This window comes from Suricata suricatta, chromosome 5 (assembly GCF_006229205.1).
Source record: "Suricata suricatta isolate VVHF042 chromosome 5, meerkat_22Aug2017_6uvM2_HiC, whole genome shotgun sequence".
Classification (NCBI taxonomy): domain Eukaryota; kingdom Metazoa; phylum Chordata; class Mammalia; order Carnivora; family Herpestidae; genus Suricata; species Suricata suricatta.
In genome coordinates this window covers 70,708,805-70,721,135 of record NC_043704.1, presented here as the reverse complement: position 1 = coordinate 70,721,135, position 12,331 = coordinate 70,708,805, and the positions used below count along the sequence as shown (strand labels likewise).

Here is a 12,331-nt window from a genome sequence, read left to right as displayed (position 1 = left end):
ATAAATTAATACATAAGTTAATGGCTGTGTTCCAATAAAACTTTATTATTTATGAAAATAGGTAGCCCTCAGGATTTGCCCTGAGGACTGTAGTTTGCTGCATATCCCCTTTTCTTCTTCTTTTTTTTTTTGACACTGACCACTCTGTTTTCAAGGACTTTGAAATACAAATATACAAAACAAAAGTTCTCTTTAATTCTGTTTAACATGATCTTTCTTAGCTTATATAATTAAAATTTTTAAAAACTTACATAAAATACTTATCTCTAAGAACTCTGTTTTCAAAAAATGAAACAATTTTTTTAACGTTTATATATTTTTGAAAGAGAGACAGAGCGTGAGCTAGAAAGGGCTAGAGAGAGAGAGACACACACAGAATCTGAAGCAGATTCCAGGCTCTGAACTGTCAGCACAGAGCCTAACACTGGGCTTGAACTCATGAACTGTGAGATCATGACCTGAGCCAAAGCCCAATCAACAGAACCAACCAGGCACCGCTGCATGTTCGTGTTTAGTCTGAGACTAGATCAGCATCTTCTATATGGACTTTCAGCAGATAGCAATGATGAAAATACAAAAAAACTTTGCAAAAAGATTTTACAATATCCCCCCAAAAGCCTTCATTATATAAGTCATTTGGCTTCATCTGTCATGGTTCCTCTAGGAGGTGACTCCTATTTAGACTATCAGTAAAGACAATTCTTAGTTCCATTTCCTCTATGTATCTACTTAGACACTTTATTTTTTTTAAGTTTATTGTTTTGAGAGAGAACAAAAGTAGAGGAGGGGCAGAGAGAGAGGGAGAAGGAGAGAGATAATCCCAAGCAGGCTCCACACTGCCAGTACAGAGCCCAATGTGGGGCTCGAACCCATGAACCATGAGATCATAACCTAAACTGAAGTCCGATGCTCAACCAACTGAGCCAGCCAGGTGCCCCTAACTTAGATACTTTAGGCCCAGTTTTCTCTTCTGTTTTTGATAGAATAATTTCTTCCCACCAAGTCCTTTATTGAGAACCCAGTTTGATTTTGGAGCCCTATTTCTCTTGATTTTTTTTAAATTGCAAATTTCCATTAAACACTTTTGATTTTTATTTTAATTTTTAATTTTCTTTTTAGAGAGAGAGCAAGCCAAGGCACCTGAGTGGCTCAGTTGGTTAAGCGTCCGACTTCAGCTTAGATCATAATCTCACAGTCCATGGGTTCGAGCCCTGTGTCAGGCTCTGTGCCGACAGTTCAGAGCCTAGAGCCTGCTTCAGATTCTGTGTCTCCCTCTCTCTCTGCCCCTCCCCCGCTTACTCTCTGTCTCTCTCTCTCTCTCAAAATAAAGACATAAAAAAAAGAGAGCAAGCCACATATAAGTAGGGGAGGATCAGAGGACCTGGAAAAAGAATCTTTTTTTTTTTTTTTTTAAGTTTATTTACTTATTTTGAGAGAACACATACATGAATGCGTGTGCGTGAGCAGGGGACAGACAGAGAGAGAGGGTGAGAGAGAATCCCAAGCAGACTGCACTGCCAGCACAGAGCCTGATGGGGGCTCCATCTCACAATCATGAGATCATGCCCAGAGCTGAAATCTAGAGTCAGAAGCTTAACCTACTGAGCCACCCAGGCAGCCCACACATGCTTGATTTTTCAAGCAACTTGTAGCCATAAAAATGGAATGATTCAGTTTCTTGTTCTTTGTACCAAAAGTCAATTTTTAAGAAAAGTTTTCTGGTTTGCTTCAGACCTTTTTAAGAACTATGGTGCTGAAAAGTATGGACCTCATTCAGTTTGTCTAATTCAGAAATCCGCATTTGTCATGGAAAAGTGTGAGAGGAAGCTGAGTTATCCAGACTGGGGGAGTGGATGTTATCAGGTAAACTATATTATTATTAATTATTATTATTAAATACTGCATCATTTATCTCATTATATGGTTTTTATATTTTAAAATACATTTTATATTTTTATACAATTTACTGATTTAAAATACTTATATAAATATTTTTTATGTTTATGTCTTGTGAAAATATTGTCATTTTTTTGAGAAATTACCTTTTTCCACTTGTTTAAAAATATATATAATTGTTATATATCAGCAAGTTTCATATTAATTTTATTTGGGACATATACCCAAAGGAAATCATGGAATTTATAATTTTTTTTATTCCAAATTGAGTAATTTATTGCTGGTCTGAGGCTTGCCTTCTTTCACACTTTAAGTTTACGTTGTTTCCACAAAGAACAGATTATCAATATTTAAAGGAATTTAATAGTGACCTATTCAGTAAGGCAATCATTTTGGTAGCAAATTTTTATTGAAATCTTACATAACTCAAGCTTATAAAAAGCCAACATAATTGAAAATTGGGTTCTCCCTCTAAAGCCTTAGGTATTCAAAGCTTGAAACAGTTAATTTAAAAGTAAGCAAACAAAACAACAAAACACCTGCAGCAGATCCTGCTGAAATACTTTAAAAAAATCTAAATGAGCTTCATCTCTAGGACCATTTTTATACCTGAGCAGAGGATCTGGGATGGGGTAAAGAATAAAGAACTTTTTACTATGTACATTTCTGTGCTGTATGCTTTTTTTTTTTTTTTACAATGAGCATATATTATATTTATAATTTAAAATATATTATAAAAATTTCATTTACAAAATTTGTGACTTGTGGAGAAAATGACTTAAGTAATGGCTCTTTGACAAATATTTAAGGTGATGTATAATGAGGATACTATAATCTATAGAAATGTTCTTTTTTTAAAGATTTTGTTTATTTAAAAAAATTTTTTTGTTAAGTTTATTTTGAGGGAAAGAGAGAGAGAGAGAGAGTGCAAGTGCAGGGGAAGGGCAGAGAGGGAGAAAGGGAATCCCAAGTAAGTTTCACTCCAACAGTAAGGAGCCCAACGCAGGGCTCAATCCAACTGACTGTGAGATCACGACCTGAGCCAAAATCAAGAGTTGGATGCTTAACTGACTGAGCCACCCAGAGACCCCTAAGATTTTATTTTTTTAAGTAATCTCTATACCCACTGCAGGGCTCAAACTCACAACCCCAAGATCAAGAGTTACACACTCCACCAGCTGAGCCAGCCAGCACCCTACAGAAATGTGAATCTTGATAACTTGGTTTCAGGGGCCTATGAATCCAAATTATATGTAAAATTTTGTGTTATCTTGTATATGTACTGAAAAAATGTCTATAGATTTCATCAGAATTTTTTTGGAAAAATGCTAAACTAAAAGTTTAAGAACAGCTACCACAGAGTGAAATTATTTTAGAACCTGAATAACTTAGCAATCTTTATATGAGATTAAAGATATGCCTACACCCCTAAATTGTGATTTATAGTCAGTATTTGTAACTAATATATTTTCTTTCCTATAGGTGAAGGAAGGCTCATAGATCATATACTAGAATCTAACTGATCTGATTTTTCTTTCTTCCTATTTGAAGGTTTCTTGTTCTCCCCAAGGTCTGATAGTTTGGGTTCAGAACACTTCATATTTGTGTAGTCGGGCTGGGCAGGTCCTCCCCGTCAGTATTCAGATGAATGGCTGGATTCACGATGGTAACCTGCTCTGCCCATCGTGTTGGGACTTCTGCGAGCGCTGTCCTCCAGAAACAGATCCTCCAGCTGCTAACCTGACCCGAGCTCTACCACTGGGTAAGTAGTCTCTGTGGGTGGAGTAAAGACAGACACTTTCTTATATAGTATTGAAAATTCCCTTCAAGGAAACTCTAAAAAAGGTTGAACATCTCTTCTAATTGCAGTTTTATGGGAAAGCCTCCTTCCCACCATTTCAGTTTAAAGACCTTATGACTTGAAGAAAAAATTCAAGTTTACAAAACCTAGGGGTGCTTATATGGCTCAGTTGGTTAAGTGACCAACTCTTGATTTCAGCTCAGGTCATAATCTCACAGTTCATGGGTTCGAGTCCCGCATGAGGCTCTGTGCTGACAGCACGGAGCCTGCTTGGGATTCTTTCTTTCTCTGTCTGCCCCTACCCTACTCTTTTCTCTCTCTCTCAAAAATAAACTTTAAAAAAAAGGAAAGAAACATAGGGGTGCCTGGGTGGCTCAGTCTGTTAAGCATCTGACTTTGGCTCAGGTCATGATCTCATGGTTCATGAGTTCAAGCCCCGCATTGGGCTCTGTGTCAGCAGAGAGCCAGCTTTGGATCTTCTGTCTCCCTCTCTCTGCCCCTCACCTTCTCTCTCTCTCTCTCAAAAATAAACATTAAAAGGAAAGAAAATGTCCTTTAACAAAATTACAAAATTATAAAAATTATTTCAACCATTCATAATGAATTCTGTTCATTAAACATATAAAGCAGTTAAATATATTTCAGTTATACAGGCATATCTCATTTTATTCTGCTTCACTTTATTGCACTTGACAGACACTGCATTTTTACAAATGGAAGGTTTGTGGTAACTTTATCAGCAATTCAGCCAGTACCACTTTTCCAACAGCATTGGCTCAATTCAGGTCTCCTTGTTACACTTTGGTAATTCTCACAATATTTTAAATCTTTTAATTATTATATTTGTTATGGTGACCCATAATCAATGATCTTTGATGTAACTATTATAATTAGGTATTTGGGGGCACCAGGAACCACACTCATAAGACAGTGAACTTAATTGACAAATGTGTGTGTTCTCACTGCTTCACCGGCCAATGGTTCCCATTTCCCTCCACTTTGTTGGGACTTTCTATTCCCTAAGACACAATATTGAAATTAGGTCAATTAATAACCATACAATGTCTTCTAAGTGTTCAAGTGAAAGGAAGAGTCACATGTCTGTCACTTTAAATCAAAAGCTAGAAGAAAAGTTGGAAGCTATCAAAAGTTGGTTCATGAGTTTTAAGAAAAGAAGCCGTCTCCACAACATAAAATAGAAGGTGAAACAGCAGGTGCTGATGTTGAAGCTGCAGCAAGTTATCCAGAAGATCCAGCTCAGATAACTCATGGAAGTGGGTACACTAAACAACAGATTTTCAATGTAGATTAGACAGCCATCTACTGGAGGAAGATGCCATCTAGGACTCTCATAGCTAGAGAGGAGAAGTCAATGCCTGGCTTCAGAGCTTCCCAAGACAGGCTGACTCTCTTATTAGGGGCTGATGGAACTAGTGACCCGGAGTTGACCATTCTGAAAATTCTTAAGAATTTTAAGAATCACACCAGATGGGGCACCTTGGTGGCTCAGTAGGTTAAGCAACCGACTCTGGCTCAGGTCATGATCTCATAGTTTATGGGTTCAAGCCTGGTGTCAGGCTCTGTTCTGACAGCTCAGAACCTGGAGCCTGCTTCAAGTTCTGTGTCTCCTTCTTTTTCTGCCCCTCCCATGCTCATGCTCTGTCTCTGTCTTTCAATAATAAATAAACATTTAAAAAAATTAAAAAAAAGAAAGAACCACACCAGACTTCCTCTATCTGTGCTCTGTAAATGGAACAACAAAGCCTGGATGACAGCACATCTGTTTGCAACATATTTAGTTTACTGAATATTTTAAGCCCACTGTTGAAATTACTGTTCAGAAAAAAAAAGATTTCTTTTAAAATATTACTGTTTATTGTCAATGCACCTGGTCACCCAAAAGCTCTGATGGAAATGGACGAGATTCATATTTTCACGCCTGCTAACACAGCATCTATTCCGCAACCCACAGAGCAAGGAGTAATTTTGACTTTCGGGTCTTATTTGTGAGGAGTGTACTTCATAAGGCTATAGCTGCCATGCATAGTGATTCCTCTGATGGATCCGAGCAAAGTTGAAAACCATCTGGCAAGGATTCACCATTCTAGATGCGGTAAGAACATTTGGGAGTCATGGGAAGAAGTCAAAATAGCAACATCAACAGGAGTCTGGAAGAAGTTGATTCCAACCCTCATGGATGACTTTGAGGGCTCAAGACTCCAGTGGAGGAAGTAACTGCAGAAATAGCAAGAGAACCAGAATCGGAAGTGGAGCCTGAAGATGTGACTGATTGCTCCAACCTCTTGATAAAGCTTGAGTCATGAGAAGTTGCTTCTTATGGATGAGCAAAGAAAGTGGTTCCTTGAGATGGAAATTACTCCTGGTGAAGATGCCGTGAAGGTTGTTGAAACCACAACAAAGGATTTAGAACATTACCTAAACTAGTTGAAGAAAGTAGAGGATTTGAGAGAGTTGACTCTAACTTTGAGAAAAGTTCTGTGGGTGAAATGCTATCAAACAGCATCACATGCTACAGAGAAATCATTTGTGAAAGGAAGAATCAATTGATGTGGCAAATGTCATTGTTGTCATATTTTAAGAAATTGCTACAGCCACCCCAACCTTCAGCAGCCACTTTCCACCACTAACCAGTCAGCAACCATCAATATCTAGGCAAGACCCTCTACTAGGAAAAAGATTATGACTTGCAGAAAGTTCAGATGATGGTTAGCATTTTTGAACAACAAAGTACTTTTAAGTTAAGGTGTGTGAATTTTTTAGACATAATACTATTACACACTTAATAGACTATAGTACAATATAAACATAAACTTTATATGTACCAGGAAACAAAAAATTCATTTGACTTCATTTATTGTATTATTTGACTAATTGTCGTGGTCTGGGACTGAACATGCAATATCTCTGAGGTATGCCTGTGTTATTTTATGATAATCATTCTAAATTCTTGTTCAGTTATGTTACTTTGTCTGTTTTGAGCAGTTCTGTCGCTGTGATTTCTTCCTGGAATTTTTTTGGGGGAGAGTTCTTCCATTTCATCATTTTGGCTAGCTTTCTGTCTCTTGTCAGTTTTAAAAGCACGTTCTGCACTGTGCGCCTGTTAGTATGGCTCTATTAAAGGAGGCTCTTTGACTGTCCACGGCCTGTTGTCTCAGGAGATGTTCTTTTAGTGGTGTCTCTCAGTTTCTCTTGTTGTGCCTGTAATTAATATATTTCCTTACTCAGTGATATTTGGGACTTTCCACTATGTGTACTTTGGCTTGTTTCTTGAGGTAGCCCTGAAAAGGAAAACAGACAGATATATCTAACACACAGGGAACACAAGCACACAAACGCACTGACAGATCCAGTAAACAAGCAAACCAAATGGGAAAGGGAAAAAAAGGAGTGGGAAAGAAAAGAGAGGACAGGAAAGGAGGGGGAAAAAAAGCCTGGGGGGACAGAGACAGTCAAAGATAAAGGACAGTCTGAGATGATAAAACCTGCTGAGGGGAGAGATAAGAATGAGATAATATCTGGAGAAAAATATCTGGATGGTAAGAGTTGATCTAATCACAGCAGTGCATAAATGTTGGTCTTTCCCAGACTTCAGGGGGGAAAGGGAGAAAAGGAGGAAATAGGAAAATAGAAAAGAGAAAACAAGGGAAAAAATTATAAAAATTAAAAATAATTAGAAAAGAAAAAATTGAAAAAAAGTAAAAATAGCAAGAAAAGAAGACTCCAGCTCTCCAGTGTGGATGGGCATGGTTTGATGTAGGTAGTTCGGGTCTCAGGGGCTGGTCTCTGAGGCCCTGTCTTAGTGGATGCAGCAGAAGAATGGCTGCGCTACTTTCTATCTAGCATCATTAGCTTTATTGGGATACTTTCTGAAGACACTTCTTTCTTTTTGGGTGCTACTTTTAACCTTGATGTGGTGGGGTTGACTGGGTGGCTCAGTCAGTTAAGCTTCCAACCTTGGCTCAGGTCGTGATCTCATGATTTGTGAGTTCGAACCCCACGTCAGGCTCTGTGCTGACAGCTCAGAGCCTAGAGCCTGCTTCAGAGTCTGTCTCCCCCTCTCTCATCCCCTCCCCTGCTCTCTCTCTCAAATAAATAATTTTTAAAAATTAACAAAAAAAATAACCTTGCTGTGGCATCAACATCATCTTTTCTGCCTACATAAAATATTTTGTGCTTTTTCCATAATAATCACCTGTATCCATCTGTCAGTTTTTACTTGGTATGATTTATTCCAAAAATGTTTCCAGAAAGTCAACTTCTTGTTTTCAACCCTAGATCTCTGTTCCCGTTCCTCTAGCCTGGTGGTCACCCTCTGGCTTCTGCTGGGCAATCTATTTCCTATGCTGGCTGGATTTCTTCTATGTGTCTGGCACTAGGAATGGAAAAGTGAATTCTCAAGACCTTCCTTTGTGTCATGTTCTTCTGAACAAAGCACAAAATCTGGGTGAGTGCCAGCCTATGCAGATGGCAGAAGTGGCATCCTTGACTTTGGCTTGGAAGTATTGACTACAATCAGACCTTAAAGCAGAGCTTCACAGCAGTCACTCTTCATCAGCAACCCAACAGCCCAGAGTTTGGAGGAGGCGAAGGAATTCCAAGTCACCATGTCTCTTCATTTTTCTGCATAGATAACTTGCCTGAAGTTTTCCTATGAAAATGGGATAATTGGTGAAATTTTCAGAATGATTACATACCTCAGCATTTTCATTAACCTAAAATGATGGGAAAGTTCATCAATACTGTGGTAATTTTTTTAAAAGCTAATTATTGCAGAATTATAAATTGTGGATCCTGTCCTCACAAGTATAAATTGTCCTTTGACTTATAGATAGTAATCGAATTGGGTTTCTACATCATTATTATACCTATATTGAATTTAATAGCTGTGCGTGGTACACTTAAATCATTGTTCTCATTGCTCTCAAAAGTTTTTTTAAATTATAATTTGCTAAATCTTATGATTTAACCATGCTTGCCTTTTTTAAACCAGCTGTGTGGCAGTTTACTACTGAACCATTACATGTTGGTAGCCCTTCCAGTGTATTCTCCAGTAATTTAATAATGGCCTGAAAAACTTTGAGAGCAGAGACAGAAAAATACTCTGTCCTGTAAAAACATTGAAGACATGCAAATAGAAGAAAACATAATTGTTTTTCAGATAATAGTTATGACAACTGTAATCCAACAAAAATGAACTATTCCTTTCAAGTGGGCATAGAAATTGTTACAGAAGAAGTTTTACTATCTGAAAATTATTTTATATATAAGAAGAAAAATATAAGTCAAAACAAGATGGTTTGAATTGTTTACTAATAGCAAAGTGTAAGTTTGGTGTAGGGTCCATTCAGTAGGCGTCACTTTACCCACAAACTAAGGCTCAGTCACTGAAGTCAGAAAATTGCCTGTGCTTTAAAATGAGGTGATGCTCGTTACCTCCTGCTTTAGATTCTCATCCTCAGAAGCAGTTCTGCTCTGGTACTAGAGCTTACCAAACCCTCTTAGTAATTCCAGTTGGAAATATTTTAATGATGAGTGTGACCAGTTTGTCTCCAAAGCTAAAGAAGTCCTGTGGCATTATAAACATAACTCCTGGACAAGATTCATTCATTCGTTCATTCATTCACCCTTAATTCAGCATATAGTTATTGAGCACTCCATTTAAGAAATTGCACTAAGTGAGCAAGCAGTATAATTACTAAAAAATAGTTCCAGTTGACTATTTGGTATTGGAGACAAAGTGCAACCTCAGCCTAGAGGAAAGTCACCTTTTTTTTTAATGCATTAATTTTAAATATGTATTTGCATGCAGTTCTAAATTGGAGGTATTTGTCATTGTAAAATGCTGGGGGTCTCCAGCACAGCTAACTTCAGCTAAAAAGAAGCTAATAATAATGGTGTCAGGCCAGTGCTCAGTTTTTTGCCTTTGTCACACATACTTTAAAGGTCAAAAAAAAAGCATAGAGTATATTTTTAAAGAATATTATAAAACTCTAAACTTATAAGTCTATTGTGATTATGAATCATCCTACAAAGTTGTATAAAGAATTTCACCAAAAATACGATGACTAATATATTTGAGAATTCACAGTGATAGGTTCGATTATATTTTGACTGTTGTGCAGCAATGCCAGTTAGGTAGTATTGTTTCCAAGCATGGTGCTTTTTATACTTGAAATATATTTTTGCTTTATTTTTTATTGATATAATTATATTTGCACTAATAACTTTCTGGAGAAAATATTATAGATGACATTTTTTCTATATATATTTATTAAGCTTGGAATCTGATCCCCTAGTGTTTTCTCTGCACAAATAAGGAACTTGATAAAGTCTGAGGCTGAGAGGTCTTGAGTTTCTGAGGGTAACTTAACTGCTCTGGCGTCTTGCTTCCTCTTCAGCAAGTCTCGAGAGTGGCTGCTTATCCCTGGTTCTTCATAGTGTACTTGGGGAAGACTTAGAAGGCCACCGAACCTGTAAGAAATGTTAAGAGGCACATTTGGGTCACTTAGAATATGACAGTATTATAAAAACAGACTTGAAATCTGAGATTTCGATGTAGAATTTGTGGACTAGACTTCTACTTTGAATTGAAGAATTTGAAATGGTTTAAATGTTGGTATCCTCTGGCAGCATGCCTTTTATGTTAACAAAAGCAGTTCACTGAGGAGGAGACCAGCAGACCTCAGCCGCAGCCATTGTGGAAGGCAGGTGGGGCACGGAAGGAGAATGAAAAGTAGCTGATTTGGGGATAGTGAACTAGAGTCCTTTCTGACGCAAAAAAGTATGGAGTGCATATAAAAACTGACTAGACTACCTCAGTTTTCAGTTCAGATTCGGGTTCATTTTGATAATATTAAGATCCCAGTTGTCAAAAATATCAAGTGAATTTGTCTCTCAGGTTTTTAAGAACTGAATTTGCAAGAAGGCAGCAAAAGCCATGTCGGCAGACTTGAGCTCACAGTTTAAAAGAAACTGGCAAGCAGTTAGGATTGTCTTAATATAGACCCCTCTATTATTCTCCTGAAGAACATCCTTTTCCCTTACTTATTTCTTAAGGATATTTATTTTTGTTAAAACCAAATAGGCATTCTTAAAATGTTATGAATTATGCTTGAAATTAGTTTTAGCCTAGTATGTTGGCTTAAGAGTTTATCAATATTTGAAGACAAAACACAAATTAATGAAGTTTAAATGGCTTTAGGAAGATATATAAATAAGTGTGTCTGAGTATTCCATAAAATTATATCAATATTCTCCTCAATATTAGAAGACTTACTGATTGAGACCAACTGTAAAAACACTAGCTGCTTTCTCAGAATCTTTCTAGCTCTAATATTCTATGACACTCATCCAGACTTGGGAGGTGGCTGCTGGCTCTGATCTGTCTCCTAAAGGATGCCAGTTTGTACATCATGTTCATCAGTGTCTTGTGCTCAATGCCTCAACACTGTCCATGTCCTTGGACACCGAATGGAAAGAGAAGAGCCATCTCTGGGCATTTGAGCAGCCCTGGTAGAGGAGATGGACTTCAGTCACAGACCCACAGACCCAGTGCATAGTGGGCCCTCCTTAGTCACACATGCCATGTCCTTGCAGTCCAGGAAGATGAGTATAGTTTAATAAAGTCTGTGCTACTCATTCCGAAGACAACTTAACCTGAAAAAATGAATCCTTTTTTAAATTTTATTTTTATGTTCAGTCAAGATTGGGGAAGAAGTGGTAAATTATTTTCTTTTGTGATTACATTTTGGATAAATGAAATAGAAGACTTAAGAACTAATCTTTATTTGTGTTGTTGAACTTTAAGTGTAATGTATTCCTTACTAAAAAACAAAACAAACACAAAAACACAACTTTAATAAAAATGGAAATTAATCTGCATCTTGTCTTTACTTACCAATTTTTTAAAACCTGGATGAAGGACACAAGCCATGCACTCTATTTGGGAAAGATGAGGTGTTTATTATGAAATAACTCAGTTTCTTAACTGGAGTAGAATTGTCCTACTTAAAGATTGGGGACAGGTCTTATGTAAAGCTATAGGGAGTAGCCCTTCTCAGATAGTTACTAAGGAAAGAGAGCAGTCTAAAACAATTCAGGGCAGGCTCTTCTGGCTGCAGATTATTCTAGTCCCTTCTGTTTTATGCTGTGGGCCACAAGTCTCATTGCATGACCAAACTGGCACATTCAAGTACTACACTCTGTTCAGGAGCGCCAGGTAGATTGTAGCTGCAGTCATGGAGTGGGATTCTTCATAACCTGAAAGTAGTTCAAGAGAGGATATCCCAGACATGCCTTCATCTTATGCACTTGGAGCCATTCTGTCCTGTGGTGTGGATCCAAGCACTTTGTGAAATTGATCAAACATAGCTTATGTGACCTAATTTCTGAGCTGAGATCTTTGTGGGAAACTTAATAATAAGTTTCTAATAAGTAGCTAAAACTACATTAGAAGGGGCACCTTGGTGTCTCAGTCGGTTAAGCATCCAACTTCAGCTTAAGTCATGATTTCACAGCTCATGAGTTCGAGCCCCATTTCAGGCTCTGTGCTGACAATTCAGAGTCTGGCACCTGCTTCAAATTCTGTGTCTCTCTCTTTGTCCCTTTCCTGCT

The 12,331-nt window shown here is 37.6% G+C and overlaps 1 protein-coding gene across 1 annotated transcript in view; it reads left to right on the top strand.

The window, feature by feature from the left end:
* Nucleotides 1–8,193, top strand: part of LMLN (leishmanolysin like peptidase) — a 71,822-nt gene extending 63,629 nt beyond the window's left edge. Inside the window, exons 15-17 of the mRNA XM_029939474.1 lie at nt 1,733–1,863; nt 3,448–3,658; nt 7,994–8,193. Coding sequence (XP_029795334.1) covers nt 1,733–1,863; nt 3,448–3,658; nt 7,994–8,094 — 443 coding nt within the window. The 3' untranslated portion in view covers nt 8,095–8,193. The remainder of the gene's footprint in view (nt 1–1,732; nt 1,864–3,447; nt 3,659–7,993) is intronic.
* The last annotated feature ends 4,138 nt before the right edge of the window (nt 8,194–12,331 follow it).